We start from the raw sequence: 18,859 nt of genomic DNA on the forward strand, positions 1-18,859 counted from the left end.
AAAATGTCAGTACAAGTTATTTGAGCCCTCTGCTTGTTTATGCTGTTTTTCTAGTCAATGTCTAAGACTCTTACAAGGTACCTGTATTTAATAGGCTCAGAATCAGTACCAGCAAGATGTCAAGTAAGTATTTTACATTTTATGTAAAATGAAGTCTCCTATATGGCAGTGACACTAACCCATTCTCTCACACTCCTGCCTGACACAGTACTACAATACTGAGTTCACTGTAAATCTACAAAAAGCAGAAGTGAGAAAAAATACTAATAATTCACAAAAGTACTATTTTTACAATAAGACTGTTCACTAAGTGCTCATGCTAAACTGTTCATTTTTAATCTTTTTATTATATAAAAAATTAACCCCAATTTCTGTCAATAACATGATCAACTCCGAAAAGTTCAAAAGTTTAAGTCTTCAAGTACTTGGGAAAAAAAAAAACACAAACGCAGATAATCAACAGAACTGATCTTTCAATTCAGTAATGCCATCTGATGAGTCAATTCAGCATGGAAACATTACACACTTTTACCAGAATTTAAATGCCAGATTGCAGGAAAGATGGACAAGACTGGGGAAAAAAAATAGCAATTAAAAATAACTTGACTGATCACTTTTCATCTTTCCCACTGCTGTGTCAATTATATATTAAAGATATTAACTTTAAAAAAAAAAAACAAAAAAACTTTGATTAGCTGTTTACTTATGGAAAGACTAAGCAAAAGCTGGTTCTTTAACTTGTCTGCAATATAGGTCAATCAAAGATAAGGTACATGTAATCTGAATGGTTTGTGTACTGGTTATCAACCACAACAAAAGCTAGCACATGAAGGGAGTGCTGATAGATGAAATACTAAAGAGATGTGCTTTTTAAAAAAAAAAAAAACCACACATGAAGTAAGAATTGAAAAGAAATCTTAATTTTCAAACTTATCATCATAAGCTTCAGAAACCTATATTTTAAGCTTTCAAATCAACCCAGTTACTCTACAGTACCCAAATCCATGTAGTTTCTTATAAAATCCCTCTGTGCTCCTTATTAATTTTAGATGCTGACTACAAACCATAGGAAACAAGTAATTTTGTACAACTTGGACAAAACAGGAAAAATAAGCTACATTTGGTCAACAAGCTTGTCATCCCCTTTAGGAGAGGGGCACTAAGATAGAAAGAGCTACCGAGCTCATATGGTATGTTCATCCCTACCTGAAAGCAGATCTCTTCAGATCACTAGATTTGCAATCATCAGTTTGCTGTTTGGGTGTGACACTGCTAGAGCTGTGGTGATGGAGACTTCAAAGTATCAGCTGGTACATACAGCTTAATCTTTACTCAAAACCATAATGAGAGTTACTTATGTTCCCATGGGCCAGGTTGAAGTGTTCTAAATTTTTCAGAGCTGTTACCAAGAGCTGCTAGATCATGTGATAATACAAATATGCCCACTGTAATTCTACTCTGAGAATTTACAAATGTATAGGTAACCACCACAGATATCACTGTCCTTGATCTACTGCATGGTAGGGCTTCTACTTGAATGCAGAAAAAAGAACGTGTGCACTATATTATCCCTCTACATATAGGCACTGTTCACATGCAAGATCAGAGCAAGATCAGGATTTACTTACATTATTTCTATTTCCTTCCAACCTAGCATTTCTGGTGGAAGCTACAAAGGACATAAATAAAAACACACAACTTCAAAAGAAGAAAAGGTAAGGCTTTAATATGCTTCAAAACAATGATCCTTATAAAACGTCAGCAAGCACTCTTTTATGATTTGTTTTCTTCAAAGTAACAAAGAAGCATCCACCCACATGGAGCAAGGTTGATTAACTAACTTGTATAGCGGCTAACAAATTACTTACAGATGGTGTAGCTTTTGAGAAAAGCAGGTTTTTAAACAAAAATAGTTTAATATATGATAAATTGCAGTGGTTTGGCTCATATTTTATGGGCTTTTTAGAGTCCCATTAGCAGTGATTTTCACTCTAAGAGCAGGCAGGGACCAGTACAGCCCTCCCCATTCACTGTAAACATTGCCATAGTTCTAGCCATGTCTGCAGATGCCTACTCCTAGAATATACCACAACAGAGAAGGAGCTTAAGTCATTCCGTTACCATGAGCTATCTAAACACACCTACCTAGTTTATGGCCAGATAGAATGCTGGAAGTCCAAAATAACATTGATATGATCCTCTTGACAGATATTCAAGTACCTAGTGCTAGTTAAAATAAGGAATATGGAATAAAACATGGACAAGCTGCATATATAACTAAGAAAAAAGAAAATAAAAAAGATTAAGAAAAAAGATGTAGAAATACACATTGCAATGTACGGAAAATACATTCTTCTCATCCCTCTACCTCCCAGAAAGGTGCAAATGATGTCAATGACTTTGCCCAGAGAAGCTGTGGATGCCCCATCCCTGGAGTTTTTAAGGTCAGGTTGGACGAGGCTTTGAGCATCCTGGTCTAGTAGGAGGTTTCCCTGCCCATGGCAGGGGGGCTGGAACTGGATGGTCTCAAGGGTCCCTTCCAACCCAAACCATGCTATAATTCTGTGATAATGACTGAGCATTCCAAAATTCTGCAGTCTCACATCCACTGTACAAAGCAGGCATATTGTGGATACTACATCATTTAGCCAAAGTCAAATCACCAAAATTCAAATTAACCTGAGGAAGATTTTAATTTCCTTCACCATCTCCAACATATTTTGTGGCAGAAAAGACTCTTCTCATAGAGACAACATAATTCTGAACCTATTTAAACTGGGGGTTGAGATGTTCCATAACTGATTTTGACCTAAAGAGAATCCTTTAGGCTAGATAAATACTTTGATATTCAAACTTGAAGAACCTTTAATACTGTAGTCATCAGTTCTAAAAAAAAAAAAAAATCTAAGGAGATTTACTACAAATAGACTTCATTGACGGTGTTCCACTCTACAAACATCAGTATAAAAAGTGACTTCATTTTCAGGTTTAATGGGAAGAAAGTACAATTTCCCTGTGGCCTGGAACTTCTTAGATAATTATTATAGTGATTATTATAGAAGACTAATAGAAAAGCGATGTATTTCTAATGTGCTATAGCTATCATACAGGCAACGCAAAGGTGTGGGAGCAGTCTTCTGAATCACTTTCTGACACTTGTGTCCAGTGAACTCTACAAAAAGTTTTCTCCAAAGATTAAACTCAATTTTAGAATTAATTTGCTTCATCAGTATTCATGATTTTTGTTTGCTTTTATTGAAAATGTATGTAGTAAAATTTCATTAGCATTTGTTTCAAGAACTGGTTTCTAAGACTAATGAAGATGAAAGACATTACCTAGGAGACCAATATTGTCCAGAGTACTAAAAAAATTTTTTTTAAAAAAAAAAAAAGATCTGAAAGCTGTGTTTTCTTATAATTAATTATAAGAGGAAAAAGAAGAGGATTTGAAGAAAATACATTCTCTAAGATTTTTTTACCTCTGGACTCCCTTTGCAAGTACAATCTCCCACACTTAAATAATACAAACCATTACTTGCATTTTGGTAACATCAAGTGGTTTGTCAAACAAAGTAAATACAGAAAGAATCATAGAGAACAGCAAGACAAACTAAGTACGAGGTCAGAAAAGAATTGTAAAAAGCTTTTCTAAGAGTTGCAGAGGAACCACTGGAACTTTCCAAGAGCACCACAGCTGCAAAAAGTGACCTGAAAAACTTGATGCATTGTCATTTACTACCAATGCAAAGACAGAATGGGCCATCTTCCTACTTGAAATACTGGTGATATTGTAGCAAATAAAGTGGAAAATTGAAAATAAGGAAGGAAAGCAACCCATTATGAGAGAGAAAATATTGTGCTACAGTATCTTGCTAAAAATTGAGACAGTAGAAACTACAAACTAGAGGAAGACATATCAAACATTTCAGACTGCCATACCAAATAAATCTTTGCTGGAAATCAGAAGCTTATATCAGAAAGAAATGTGCACACTATAAATGAAAATTAAGAACTATTAAGAACTATGCTTGCTATTAATAAAGTTACTGAAAGTAATACCTCCATAATTTACAGACACTCAGAGACACGCATAATCGATTCTGCTCACCTGTCTTCACTAAAACGTCGACCAATCAAAATTTTACATTTGTCTGGAGGGAGACAAGCTGCTAGCAAAGGTACTGTCCTTAACACTCGACTTTCCTGTAAAAAAAAGAAAACTTACTTTTGAATAAAATCAAGGAGGGCTGCTGTGAATTATTAATGTTTCAATTTACTTTCAAGTTATTTTGACTACATCCACAGAACAATCTTACCAGCTAATAGAAAAGGACCTACACAAAAAATATCCAATTCAGATACATTTAAACCATACTGTTTTGACAATAATAAACTCAACCTTGTCCTAACTTATGATCGTTAGCAGAAGTTTGAGCTGAGTTATCAGTATCAAAACTACAACAACAATTCACTGCATAGTAATAAAAAGTAGGCAAAAAATGTTAGCATTAACATAATAGAATGGAGAGAGAATGTCTCCATATTGGAAAATAACTGGAGGGCTTGATTTTCACAAATGGGTGCTAAAAATAGGAGCACTGGGTGTGTCAAAACAATGTGCAATACAAGCATCTCCACTCCGTGGTCACTTCACAGTAACCAGCATAACAGTGCCAATGCTGCCATAAGTGCTCTACCTTGTGGCACTCAGGCTGTGTAGACCAGGCATCTGCCTACAACTCTGCAGCACATGAGGAGAAGACTACCATGACTGTAAGGAGGTCAGGGGCTCTGCCTCAGAAAATAGAGGAAGAAGAAAGTATTTGTTTCTGTACTTTATGTAACACAGCTGGGAACATACTAATATCTATCTAGACAGTACTGTAAATTGACTTTGAATATTTAGGATCTCATGAGTAAATGTTAAAGAGTACAGAGAAAATGTCAGTTTTGGTTTCCAGGCAAAATAGAGGGAGTGTGGGTTTATCTTGCATTTCATGAAAAGAAAAAGCCAACACTGAACACTGAGAGATGAAAGTAGTTTTAGTCTTTTTAATCACATGAGGAACAAAGGATGGACATTAGTTGAATCTAGCAGGAGTCAAGACACTACAGGTTGAGCTATGATTATGAAAGCCTGAAACCCAATAAAAAAATTAGTTCTTACAGTATTCTCAGTTTCAATGTCTTATGATTCTGACAACGAAAATCCAAAGATCAGTCCCTAAGCCACAAGATTAATTAATGAAAACCTCGGGGGGGGGGGGGGGGGGGGGGGGGCGTGTCCTTCTTTTCACTTGTAAGTCATATATCAACAAATCAGTATTTGTGAACAAGTAAAGCCTTGATTAGCTCGCTCAGTTCTCTCCAGGTGGCTGTTACCTTCCTCAGATATCAATGTGCTGCTGCCTACAGCTCCCATTGCCTACCAGACTGCTGTTAAATTAGTACTGTGAGTACCTTTATCACTGTTTCCTAAAACCTTTATTAATTTTGCTTCTTCTGTTCCATACCTACTGATTCACTAAAGTATAAATAAAACATCATGGATCTGAAGGAATAAGTAGTCCTGCTACACACACCACCACTTTGCACTTCAGCAGCAGAATGATGTGTCCTAGGGATAGATGAAGATCAAAGTACCTGGTGAATGAAGTGCTAGTAAAGGGAGGGAGAAATATCCTTCAATCTACCATTCATTCCATCTATCTCTGCAAAGCTAAATAAGCTATCATTGGTAGTACAGGATTATTTGTCCTTATTTCATCATAATCAAGTAACACTCCAATTCACTAGTCAGAAGACTCTCCTCTTCATAAGAATGTAAAAAATGGCAATAAAGGAACTGGAAGAAAATCAATTATTTGTCTCTGATAACCAAAACAAAAAGAGCTATCATCAGTCAAGGAAAAGTCATTCAACCATTCCAACCAATGTCATATCATTACTTCAGAATTACCTTTCTATCAAATAAATACATTCTCTTACTAGCTGGGAAAAAGTTGGAGTTTTCCAATCTAAAAAACAATCTATGTTTACAAGAAGATAAAATATAAAATTCAAAGCTGAAAAAAATTGTTTGTGAACAGAAGCTTAAAAACAGTTAAGCAAAATTACTATTAGAATAGGTTTCATTTGTTTAGAATTTTCTTCTTAAAAATGTCTGTATTTAAATAGTTTATATATAGCTCATTACCATATCAGTTAGTTTCCATTTTCCGGTTTGAAAGTGGACAGTTACTCTCAACTTTGTTCTTAGTGTCCTAATAGTGATTTGCCGTTCTTTGCTTATTCATTATTTGACTATTGAAGTACAGAAGTAGAAATAGGATTGGAAGAGTTGGTTGGCTCTCAGGCTGTTTTTTTGTTTGTTTGTTTTTTGTTGTTGTTGTTTGGTTTTTTCTTTTACTTTTATGTGAATCCATGGTATATTTTGTTAACATAGCATTGTCCTTCTACAGTGAAGACTGTTCTAACAAATACAAATATTTATTAAAGCTCACAGACATAATTCCTTCTTTTTTTTCATGAATTACTAAGACAATTAGCAAATTATATTTGATTCTCACTGTTCCATAAAGACTATTCTACAAAACAAATATTACAATGTGCAAGTAAAAGCTAATTACTAGCATTAGATCGGTACATAAGTTCATTAAATACACACAAGTTTTCTTTATAGATGCTTAACAATGAAAATTCTTATGCTCCTGCAAAGAAGGGAGGCAGAGAAACAGATCAACCTAAACAGATACTCTCCGCTGTGCTTTAAGGCTTCTGTCCTGAGTTACACTCAGGTTTTGAAAAGTACAAAATGGCCTAGGATCTGCTGGAGGTCACTCCAAGGACCATAAAAGGCAAAGGTAAGAAAAATGTGCACAGGAATTTGTACACCTGACTATGCCACTGAACATCAGGTCTGTAAGTGGGGGCATGAGAGAAGAAAGATGAGAAAATGGTTTTATTTATTTATTTATATGTACATATATGTGCAAAGAAGGAAGAGAAGAGCCTATAGCCAGTCATTGCAGCACTCCAGTCATGGAGTGGTCCCACCATGTTACAGTGACGGCAACCAAATCATAGCTAGCCTGCTTAACGATGGCTTCCAGCTCCTCCTGTTTGTTGCCCATGCTGCGTGCATTAGTGTAGATGCAGTTCAGCTGGGCCATTGCCTGCTCCCCAGACCCTGACATTGTCCCCCTAGCACACCTCTAACAAGCCTTATTTCATCCCCCTTCCTACCTAGTTTTAAGCCCTCTCAATGAGCCCTGCCAGCTCCTGTGCTAGTATCCGTTTTCCCCTTAGAGACAGGTGGGACCCATCTACATTTAGCAGGCCAGGTGCTGAGTAAAGCACCCTGTGGTCAAAAAAAAACAAAATTTCTGTGTTGGCACCAGCCTCTGAGTCACCTGTTTATCAGGTGGGCTTTCCATGTCCTCTCTGTACCCCTCCCTACCACTGTAGGGATGGAGGAAAGCATGACCTGTACTCCCGCTCCATCTAGTAATCGTCCCAGTCCCCTAAAGTCCCGTTTGATAGCCATCAGGTTTCTCTCAGCAATATCATCTCTGCCAGCCTGGACTATCAAAAGAGGATAGTAGTCAGAGGGGTGAACCAGGTTAGGAAGCTTTCTGGCAATGTCCCTGACCCTGGCCCCAGGCAGGCAGCAGACTTCCCTAGGGGTAGGGTCAGGTTGACAAATAGAGCCCTCTGTTCCCCTGAGAAGGGAGTCGCCTACAACGATTACCCTTCTTTCTTTCTTAGTGGAGGCAGTCCTGAGGCATGGAGTTGACTTCCTCACCCTAGGCAGCCTCCTGGGTAGACTGTTCACCTCATCCTCACCCACTGGTCTCTCAAGCTCCAGGGCCTCAAACCTGTTGTGTAAGGGCACCTGGGAAGGCAGGGCCGGTAGGGAGGGGGGTTGCCTGCGACGTCGAGCAGGGACCTGTTTCCATTCCTCCTCATCTCCTAGGTCCCCTCCCTCTGCTCGGCAGGGCAGGGGGTCCACCACTGTTTGGGGTGTCTCACCCCGGTGCCTTTCCTTCAGGCCTGGCAGGGAGTTGCTCCACCAGTCTATCTCCCGCTCACCCTCCCTGATGGCCCTCAACTTCTCCACCTCCTCCTTGAGCTCTGCCACCCCGCTGAGCAGGTCGGCCACCTGCTCAGACCTCACACACACAGTGTCTCCGCCGCCCTCAGAGGGTGGAAATTATGGTAGGCAAATAAGTTCTTCACCTTTCCACTACTCCTGCTGCTGGTTAGGATAGTGGGTTTGTATCTACTTTGTTTTTAAATTACTCTCATTATGAACAACGGTGCACTAACACTATTCAGAAAACAAATATTTACCCCTAGACATGAAATACTATATTCTCTTAAAATTCCTTCAAAAATTAATTGATGGACCTATTATGCAAAGGTGGAAGCTGGATGATAGGATTCCTAACCTGGAATCTTAGAGAATCCCTACCACTGTGCATGGAGAGGTTCCTCCCGCTTTCAAAGCACCCGACACGTAAGTGTATCTGGCAGAATGCCCTCTGAATTGTAAGCACGTGGAGCTTTAAGCACGTGAAATGAAGCACGTGGAGAATGAAAGTCAGCACTGATGTGCAGTAGGAGAAATACATAGCCTGTCTGATAAGTTTAATGAGATATACCCCACAGTCCACTTCAAAAGTAACTGTAATGATATAGCAGACTCACAGATAAGCTACTGATAGTAAATCTGGAAGGCTTATCTGCCTTCAAGACGTTTTGCATTTTGAGTAGACAGAGCTACAGCAAAGCGAACCTATCCTTTGGCAAGCATGCCTCTGCCATTCTGAGATCAAAAGAATCACCTGTGATCATCTAAAACATTTCCAAAGGTCTTTATACACCATACTCTTAGCTTCTCAGCCGTTCTTTGGATTCATCTCCAATAAGCCAAGCTCCCTTGTATAGTCAGATAGTTAATTTTTTCCTCTAAGATAGATTGTCTTCACTTAAAGTGGTCCTCCACTACTAGTTTATCATATGAATTATCATTACTTGGATAACATTGCCTGGATCAGTTGTTACCATTAACATACACCAATGGAAAAGTTGCATCCCATTTTAATGGACAACTGTTGTGATAGCTGATAAATAAAAAGTGTAGACTGCCTTAAAGAAGGACATGGAAATGGTGCATGGAACCTAAAGAGAATGTGCAAACTTTTTCAAATACCTTCCACCATGAACAAGAAATTCAGCACAAATCAAATGCCAGTTCAAAGTTCTCTGGCACATTTTGAAACTTTTTTTTCCATCAAGTGACTTAATGTATAATTAAGAACTTTTGAGAAAAGAAGTAACACAAAGCAGTATTTTTACTATAAGTAGCCAATTAAAAATCACAGCTTTTCTGTTTAGGGACCAAACACATCATGACTTCTGTTTTGTTTCTCTAGACGCTTTTCTCTAATTTGGTCATTTATATTCTGCTGAAGTTGCTTCAGGCAAAGACTCTGCCTGCAGATTGAGCTACTGTAAGTAAACAGCGGGTTCAGTAGAATACAGGTTCTGAATGAAACAGTCTAATTTGTAAACACACTGCCTATCCAGATCCCTGTAACTGCAGTTCAGCTTCTAAAATCCTTGTGATCCACCACCATATTCCATTGTTAATAGACACGAAAACACCAACATAAATTCCTCTATTAGTTAAACCAAAAATTAAGGGTCCATTAAATCTTTGAAGACACAGAACAGGCAAAAACATAGAAGGATGCCCTGTACCATGTCCAGTATAGGACACACTACACCACCACCTAGAATCTTTGAAAAGCAAAAGTACCTTAGGCAAAAAACAATTCAAACTTCAAAGAAAGTTGCTGCTTCGGTGGTTCTCTCATGTGCTCTTCTAAATCACACACACACACACACACACCTGATGTTTTGAAGCTAACCCACAGTTTTCCACTGGCTAAATACTTAAGGTCACCCCTAAGATGCATTGCTTAACTCATATTTTTAACAGAAGACTAACAGCAATAAAAGAGAACAGATATAAATAAAGCATATTCCTTCCTCTCAATTACAAGTGCCTCTGTGCCATACTGTGCCCCATACTCACTCTTGGAACAGTTTGTGCCAAGCCAAGGCAAGGTCCAATTCTAGTATGACTATACAAATTAGAAAAGATGTCTTGTGTGTAAGAAAACTGCAGAAGTCACGTGTGATTTCAAAAGATAAAATAATTCAGATGAAGTGATTTCAATTATCTGGTTTAAAAGGAAAAATCATTATATCATCTTAAAAACATGGTTGTTTTCTCTTGTATGCCATTTGCTTCATTAAGATTCTAGATGAACTCTTAAAAATTACATGAGCCTTACTCACCTCTGCTGGATGCTGAATTATATACAAGCAGGTGGAGACTTTTAGCGGATGTATGGGCAAGAATGGGCACAAACACACCTTCTGAGGACGGCTACAAGACAAAAAGGAGCAGGAGAACAGTAAAATTAATCAGCAGTTTATGTCAGATGGCATAAATATATTGTACAAATACATACCCTATCCAAAAAGGCACACTAAGAACTCCCCCTTATGACAGTGTACTAAAATATTATATAAACTTCTGTTTGAGATTTTTACTGCTTCTGAAAATAAAAGAAGGCAAGGTTTTCATTCAGACAGAGTTTCAAAAATAGTGTTCAAACCCCTCGTGTGGTTTGGTTAGGACTAAAGCACTATAAAAAACTTTTCATCATCTTCAAGAGGAGCAACCATACCCCAGTTTGACAAATCTGTTACTACATTTCATACCAACTTAGTGTTTCAACAATTTGATAGAATACTACAATAGAATGTATAATAATTATAATTGATAGAGTATTTCTAACAGAGTATTTTAAAAGTATACACACAGGAAACCCCAAACATACTATATTTATGATCAGGTTCATTTTTTATAATTCCATCTATGCAGAAACATATAGTAGACAAGAAAAAAAAAACTTATCAGGATAACTGAAGCTTGAAAAAAGAAAACAAAAACTATTTGATTTTTTTTGTTGCACTGCAGGTGTTAAAATTACTAGAAGAACCGTAAGAACACATAAATTAACCTAAATATTACTTGGCATTAAACTAATATGCTGGGTGGCCAAGAATAAACAGAAGCAAAGAGTTAAGTTTAAAGATGGACAAGGAGTAATTGAAGTTGTTATGCACACACACAGATGCACTACAGCTACTAGCGTATATTATTTAGTTACTTAAAAAATGTTGGATTTCCTGAACTCTGAAGCAATTACCGGTATTCACCACTTAAAATCATACTGTGTCTGCTAACAAAGCTTTCCATGATTAATAAAATAAAATAAGTTTGTATGTTGATCACACATGAGACACAGTAAGCAGACGCTGCAGTAGATGTGATTAACTGAAGTTCTCAGGTTAGGCCCTGACCAAGTTTGTGTCCAGCCCCACCGACAGACACTGCAAAGCTTGTTCACGAGAGCACACACCCAGTCAAGCTCACTAAATGTTTTGGTGATCTAAACCAGCATAACTGTTCCCTAGTCAATCTTAAAACAAAACATTAGTTATTACCAGTAAATGGCAGCACTATAAAAAGGCAATAACAGTGGATAAATTGCTTGTTAACAGCTTGCAGGTTGTGTTAATTTAAGCCCCTTACTTCTAGCCCTACCTACTGCGACACAGAGATTATTCCCCTTCTCCACGGGGTACACAGTTAAAGGTTACCAAACAACAACCTAAATCCAGACTGGGGACAGGGGAAGGAATTGGCACTGTTCAAAACAAGAACTGGAAAAAGTATTTTAAAATATTTAGACTAAAAATCTCATGGCCAAAAAATTGACAAAATGGAAATTATTCTCATGCACTCCAGAAATAATGCTTCAGTGGCCTTCCTTCTTTCTTTCTTCAATGCATTTTAGTGCTGACATTTTCCTGTTGCTACTCCTCCAGTATATTCTGTACCATTAATGCACAGGCCTTGAGCCTAAAATTAAGCATTCATTAACTTCAGTATTCAGTGGAGTGTAACGGGGCCTTCACTGTGAACCTACCGAAACCAGCCTCACTTCCAGGTCTGATGAATCTCTTATCAGTTCTCCAGTGCTGTAACACTGTCTTTTTTTTTTTTTTTCTCCAGTGCTGTAACACTGCCTTTTTCTTTTCCATTTTTTTCTCTTCACATGTAACTGATTTAAACAAAAATTTCTGAAAGCAGTTTCCTCACAACCTGGAACCACCAAATACTCCCATGGGCTGTTTGTTGGCTGAGCCCAAAGTGTTAAATAGAAGCTCATCCTATTTTTGATCAACAAATTTACTGGGAACTCAAGTTTTGCACTCTGATTCCTTAGTTTCTCCCCGTTATTACATGGCTGGTTTCATTAACTAGAGAAATTGTTAAAGTTCTCCCCATGATTGCATTTTCTACTAAGGAGAGATTAAGGCATGAAAATCTACTACATAAAGCTATTCCAAAACAGTCAACTGGTGACTTCGATTCAAAGAGCTGCATTGTTCACTAGCTTTTATAAGCAGATGGAAACAGTTTCTGATGATTTCTGACCTCAGGGTGTTTACTATAACAAAGTTGGCCAGATACAATTTACTTATTTTTAAGTCCCACTTTTGTATATGCTTTTTGTATTTTCCACACTGGCTTATATTTTTCACAGGTAGTTTTTTAGGCTTTGTTAATGTTACAAAAAAAAAAAAAAAAAAGTAAAAGAAATTACCAAAAAAGCAAGTATTTTAAAATTGTCACAGAATCAGTTCTACCTATAATTGGATTTGTAGAGAGCAGAGCACACACTATTACAAATAGAATACTTTCCAATATAATTTAATTACTTACATATGTATATACATTACGTAACTTTAATAACCCAATTAGGTACCTAATTATGTTGAATAGGTGCTTTTACAACCCCATCCTGGGGCACAAGGACTTATTTTTGTACTTTCACTTTGATACCTAATGGTTATTGTGCTGAGACAAAAAAACTTTATCCCTACATGAAACCTACATTATGAGACTAGAGTAGTCAGATAGGAAACACTTCCAAACAAGAGAAGTCCTGTTCCACCGCCACAAAGGCTGCCTTTACTCTCAGAACTAAGTCACCTAGAAAGAAAAGGCTTTTTGTATTTTTCTTTTGTTTAAAGTTTTTGGTACAGACTTGCCCTACATAAGTTGCTGTAAGAGTAGGGGCAGCACCAGGGAACTTACTTAATGACCATAAGTTTTCATCCATTTCTGGAAATGAAAGAAATCTACACCAGACTCCAGGCAAGAACAGCAGTATTCAAAATATTATGGAAAAGCCTGGGGGTGGGGAGTCAGATTTGAAGGAGGACAATTTTTATAGTATTATTCGCCTGTATGCAATTTCACTATTGCTCAAAGCTACCCAACAGGTTTCTACCCGTTTTTCAATACAGCATTTCTAGTTCAAAAACTCATGACAAAGCAACCACTCACATTGGTGGGACTAAAAAATAACTCTGTCTTGCAGAAGTGCTTCATATACAGCCATGTACTGAACAGACAGCCATGCACAGAACTCTTATAGCTTTCCTTTCGTTCTTCACAACTAAATTGAAATGTTCAGATTCAGAATAACATTTAGTGTATTTTTTTCCAGCAGAACTGATTCAAGACAGTGGACTGTGCATTGCTGTGGTGTCAGGTTTAGTGTGATTACTGGTTTCTGGGAAAAGATAGTCTAAAAGTGAATATGTGGCAGCCTGGAAAATAGCAAGCTAATTCTGAAACTCTTTCGAAGAGTCCCTGTACAGTTTTCATACAAAATACAAATGTCTATACTTGCATCAGGCCCATTACCTTCCTACAACATGTCCACCATATTTCTGAAAACAGACAACATTCCAGGAATGCAAATAAGTGCACTCTTACATCTACATTTAGAAAACTAAAGGTAAATCAAGGATTTAGCCCACTGTAAGCAAAGAAAAATTATGTTACATGTTTATGTTCAGCACTTGTAGGTTTTTCTAAGGAAACATATAAAGAGGTTAGGTGTGCCAAACACGTTACAGGAACAATGCTTGCAATATTAGAATAAAAAGGAAGCTGATGTTTTTGAACTAGAACTACTAACAACTGTGGCAGCATTTTCATCTTACAATGCATATTGCCAAGGTCAGGCCCCAGACTCTATTTTCAAAGAAACATGCCTGGCCAAACAGAAATAGCTGCTTCAAGCTAACTAGGTTTCTCTATTGTTTAGGTCAAAACACCAAGGGTTTCAAGGTCAAGATCCACCTGAAAAGCCTGGAGGGAAGCCACACAGTTATCATATATTTGTTTTGTACTAATGTTTTAATACATGTTTTATACTGACACAAGTCCATTACACATTTACATTGAAAAAACATTAAAGAGTTTTATTATGCTATGTTTTAATTTTAGCGTCAAAAGCACATAAGTTTTATAAAATTTGAGAACAAACAATATTTTTGCTAGTTTTATGCTAGAGGACAAACATACTAAAAATGATTTTAAGATTACATTTTGCATCCTCCACCTTAACCACAACAGTTACAGAAGGATTTTAAAATAGTAAGTGGATTAAGTTAAACATAGATAAAAACAAAATTATGCATTTAGAAGAAAACAATAGGAAACCCAGGGTCTAAGGTGTCAATTAAAATAGCATGACATTCAGGAGTAATAAACAGTTACAATATAAGAAACAGTTATAATAAACAGTTCTGTGAAAATGGCAGTCTGTCAGTTCTCAAAAATGCAGATCAGAAGTGTTACTAGGAAAGACTAAAAGAATTAAACAGATGCATTCGTTTAATGTGGTAAGGTTTTGGTAGCAGGGGGCTGCAAGGCTGCACAATCTTTTGTTAGTGGAGCCCAGCAGCTGCCCCATGTCAGAGCAGAGCCAGCTCCAGCTGCTCCAAAAGGGACCCGCAGCTGGCCAGAGCCGAGCCATGAGCAACAAAGGGGGGGCGTCTGGGAGAGCAGAGTTAAGGAAGGGAAAGAAGTGCTGGGCAACAGCAGCTGGGAGAGAGGGGTGAGAGCCAGGCCTGCAGCCCCCAAGGGCAGTGCAGCAGGAGGGCAGGAGGTGCTCCAGGCACACAGCAGCAGTTCCCTTGCGGCCTGTGGAGAGGCCCCTGGTGAAGCAGGCTGTCCCCCTGCAGCCCATGGGTCCCACACGGAGCAGATCTCCACGCTGCAGCCCGTGGAGGAGCCCCCGGTGGAGCAGGTGGATGTGGCCTGGAGGAGGCTGCGGCCCATGGAGAGGCCCCGTAGGAGCAGGCCCCGGGCCGGAGCTGCAGCCCGTGGAGAGGAGCCCACGCAGGAGCAGAGGGTCTGGGGGGAGCTGCCGCCCACCCATGGGGGACCCGTGCTGGAGCAGTTTGCTCCTGGGGGATGGATGGACCCCGTGGTACGGAGCCATGTGGGAGCAGTTCTTGAAGAGCTGCTGCCTGTGGGCAGCCCCCACAGGATCAGTTCAGGAAGGACGGCATCCCGTGGGAGGGACCCCACGGGGAGCAGGGGCAGAGAGTGACATTGACAGAGCGGTGGAGACAAAGCATCGTGGACTGACTGCAGCCCCCATTCCCTGTTCACCTGCACCACTCATGGTTGGGGGGAGAAGGCAGAAGAGGGTGGATGGGGGGGGGGGGGGATGTTCTAAGTTTGCTTTTATTTTTTTCTCTCTCTAATCCATTAGTAATAGGCAATAAATGATATAAATCTCCCTAGACTGAATCTGTTTTGCCCATGATGATAACTGGAGAGCGATCTCCCTCTATCAAACCTTGAGCCCTCTTCCATCATATTTTCTCTCCATCATATTTTTTCTTCCATTGTATTTTCCCTCCATTTGAGGAGGCACAGTGAAAGAATGGCTGTGATGGAGTTTAGCTGCACAGCAAGGTGAAACATTATTATGCCACTACATGAACCTTTGGTTTAACCCCATCTTGTACTCTGAGCATTAAAGAAGTCTGAAGAAGCCAGGTCAAAAACAAACATGAGGAAATGAAATAATTCCTTGTGCCAAGAGGCACCAATCTCCATGTTGACTGATGCTGTGGATACAAGAACTTTACATGGGTTCAGGGGAAACTGGAAGCATTCATGAAATAAAAATCCATGAAATATGCAAACACCAGTACTGAATGTACATAGTCGCATCCAACTCAAAGCTCCCTGAGCTAAAGGCAATTGGAGAAAGGAGAGAAGTGGCAGCATATGCTTACACTGTTCTTTCTAAGCTGTAAGGTACACACTCAAGACTACATCTGCTCATGGTTGGAGGCATCATTCTGGACAAAACGGACCTTTGACAAACTCCATTTCTGACCACTCTTCTATTCTTAATCCTTCTGCACAATTTAAAACAAAATACGCAACACCAACAGCAGTGGCTTGGGATTACCTACCTGCAACTTTTTACTTTTTGCATTTTATCTCTAAAATTTATTTGTGCAGTTCTGCATTTCCCTGGGCAAATCTAACAGCTCCTTCTGTAAGAGACAGGACTTAATGTTATCTTAAATAGAAGTTGCGGGGTACATTGTATTTCTGCTTTCACTCTCCATATATACAGTGTGTGATCTGATGCAATTGCCACTATTCATGGAGGATAAAAAGCCACCCCGATTAAATGAGAACCTCTCTCTCTCACGCACTGAGTGGAGGTAAATTAACTGATTACTTTGTCCTCTACATAGCCGAGACCCATCACCCATGCGTGAAATCCACGTCAAGTGCAGCCTGCAGGAGCATCTGGCATTCCCAGAATTTTTGCTTATAAAATGCATGGAGCCTGCACAAGCAGCCAAACTGCCATGGTCACCAGCTGAACTGTACATTAAAGATAGCTAGCGTGAAGTTTAGGCCTAAGTCTTCATAGTATACCTGAGATTTCTGAAAACTTGCCCATCCTCTGATCCTAATAGATATGAGTCATATTTAAACTAGAAATTCCATAGCTGATGTTCCACATATACAAGCTCTATTGATCTGCTCTGTTAATTGAAGCTCACATATGCTTTTAAACTACAGTACAAGAGGGAAACTGTGAACTATAATACTGAAAAAGATAAATGAAGGAGTTATCTGTATTCCTTTGCTTTATAATTGAACATGGATGTGCCAATTCATCTAATACCATTGTTTCGGTTACTATGAGGTGCCCTTATTTTCTCAGTAGAAGTAGTTTGTAGCAGGTAATGTGGCATGACTTTAAGCCACTACAAGATGTCTCTGTAATATTAACGTGTAAATATTTCCTAAGTGAAGGCAGTACTAGCAGTCCTTCAGTCTCATGCTTAGTTACTCTGGAGCACAAAAATAACCAAAGATAATCTCTACCATACCTTAGATTAAATTATGAAATTCATGTCCATCATGTTTTGTTATTTTGACTACCCTGCTTCCTTTATGTACTATTACTTTTAAGTTGTCTATTACGATCTGTGGAATAATTGCTGGAGGTGACTTAATGAGGCTAAATGTTTGTCCACATCTTAAGAGAAGGTTCAACACTGAGGAAACCTCCAGGGTGAGATGTGGCAGATATGCAAGGAATCTGTTCCATGATAGTCCACTTGGCAATATTGCCTGCAACCTTAGGTATTGGTGACATGAGGGAAGCTTGGTGTGCAGACTGTAAGAGAGAGAGCATGGAGGGCGGAGCGGAGTGAAGACACCATAGCCAGGCTCTGTGCTATCACTGCAGGGATAGGTAACTGGATGGTACTATGAAACTGTTTTACTAGACTGAAAGTGTATTGCACTATTCATGCATCTGTGATTGTGATTAATGCAACTGCACATATAGTGCCAAATCAGGCAAAACTCAGAATCTAAGTCCAGCCGCCCCCAGCCCCTCTGATATCTGAGGACATGCTGGAACACAAGGGGCTTTAGGTCCTACCAAAATTCCTCACCCTTTAACACAACTCTATCCTCATGACTGTTCAAACAAACTAGCCTACCAAAGACTGATTCCCACAGGCAAAAATCAAGAAATAAAAATATATCAGAAGTAAAATGTTAAAAGCTCACAGGTTTTTTAGCTTCATCTTTCTAATTCCATGCCTACCAAGCTCTTCACTTGCTCTTCAAAATGAGTCTTCGAAAGCCATCTTTCTAAGTGCTAGAGCTCTCATGGAAAGCAGAGGAACCCATCAGCACTGTTTAGGTTTCTCTTGTGCTTATTTTGAACATTCTTTACCCAAGAAAAACTTCCAAACCTTACTTTAATGGTGTTTCCTGAGAAAAGTCATGCTTAGGAGATTATTCTGCCTCCACCATGTTCCTCCAACTACTGTCAAAAGACTTTGCAACTCAGAAGCATACAAACTTAATATTAATTCTTACAAACTTTATAAAAGTCAACAGCCACAAAAAGAAAAAACACAGAATCAGAAACAGTGGCAGAGAGAGTATTGACATCAATCAACAAAGCACTTCCTGTTCCACTTGGTGAATTCATATAACACCAGCTTCCTGGAGATAAAAAAAAAAAAAAAAAAAAAAGGCAAACTGCTGAGTTTTTGTTTCCTGTGAGAAGTTAAAAGAAATAAAACAGGTGTGTATGGTTTTTTGTTGTTGTTGGGTCTTTTGTTTGTTTGTTTTGCTTTAAAAGGTTTATTCAGTGGATTTAATGGAACATATCCTAGTTTCCTGAAAAAATTATTCACTTAAATGGAGAAGCATCTAATGCAAATCATAGTGAAAATTATTTCTGTCTTTTAAATTTCAAATCTATAGCTTAAAGGGCTACTAATTTATGAAAGTAAACAAATTTAACTTTATTTTTATTATAAGTGTATTATTATCAATATATTAATG

General features: G+C 38.6%; 1 protein-coding gene across 1 annotated transcript in view; it reads right to left on the reverse strand.

Moving 5' to 3' along the window:
• The window catches only part of DTWD2 (DTW domain containing 2), a 96,291-nt gene that overhangs the window by 55,760 nt on the left and 21,672 nt on the right, over positions 1-18,859 (reverse strand). Inside the window, exons 2-3 of the mRNA XM_066988419.1 lie at positions 10,369-10,459; positions 4,109-4,203 (exon numbers count right to left, since the gene is read on the reverse strand). Of these exons, the coding sequence (XP_066844520.1) occupies positions 4,109-4,203; positions 10,369-10,459 (186 nt within the window). The remainder of the gene's footprint in view (positions 1-4,108; positions 4,204-10,368; positions 10,460-18,859) is intronic.

Source organism: Anser cygnoides, chromosome Z (assembly GCF_040182565.1).
Source record: "Anser cygnoides isolate HZ-2024a breed goose chromosome Z, Taihu_goose_T2T_genome, whole genome shotgun sequence".
In the NCBI taxonomy this organism is placed as follows: Eukaryota; Metazoa; Chordata; class Aves; order Anseriformes; family Anatidae; genus Anser; species Anser cygnoides.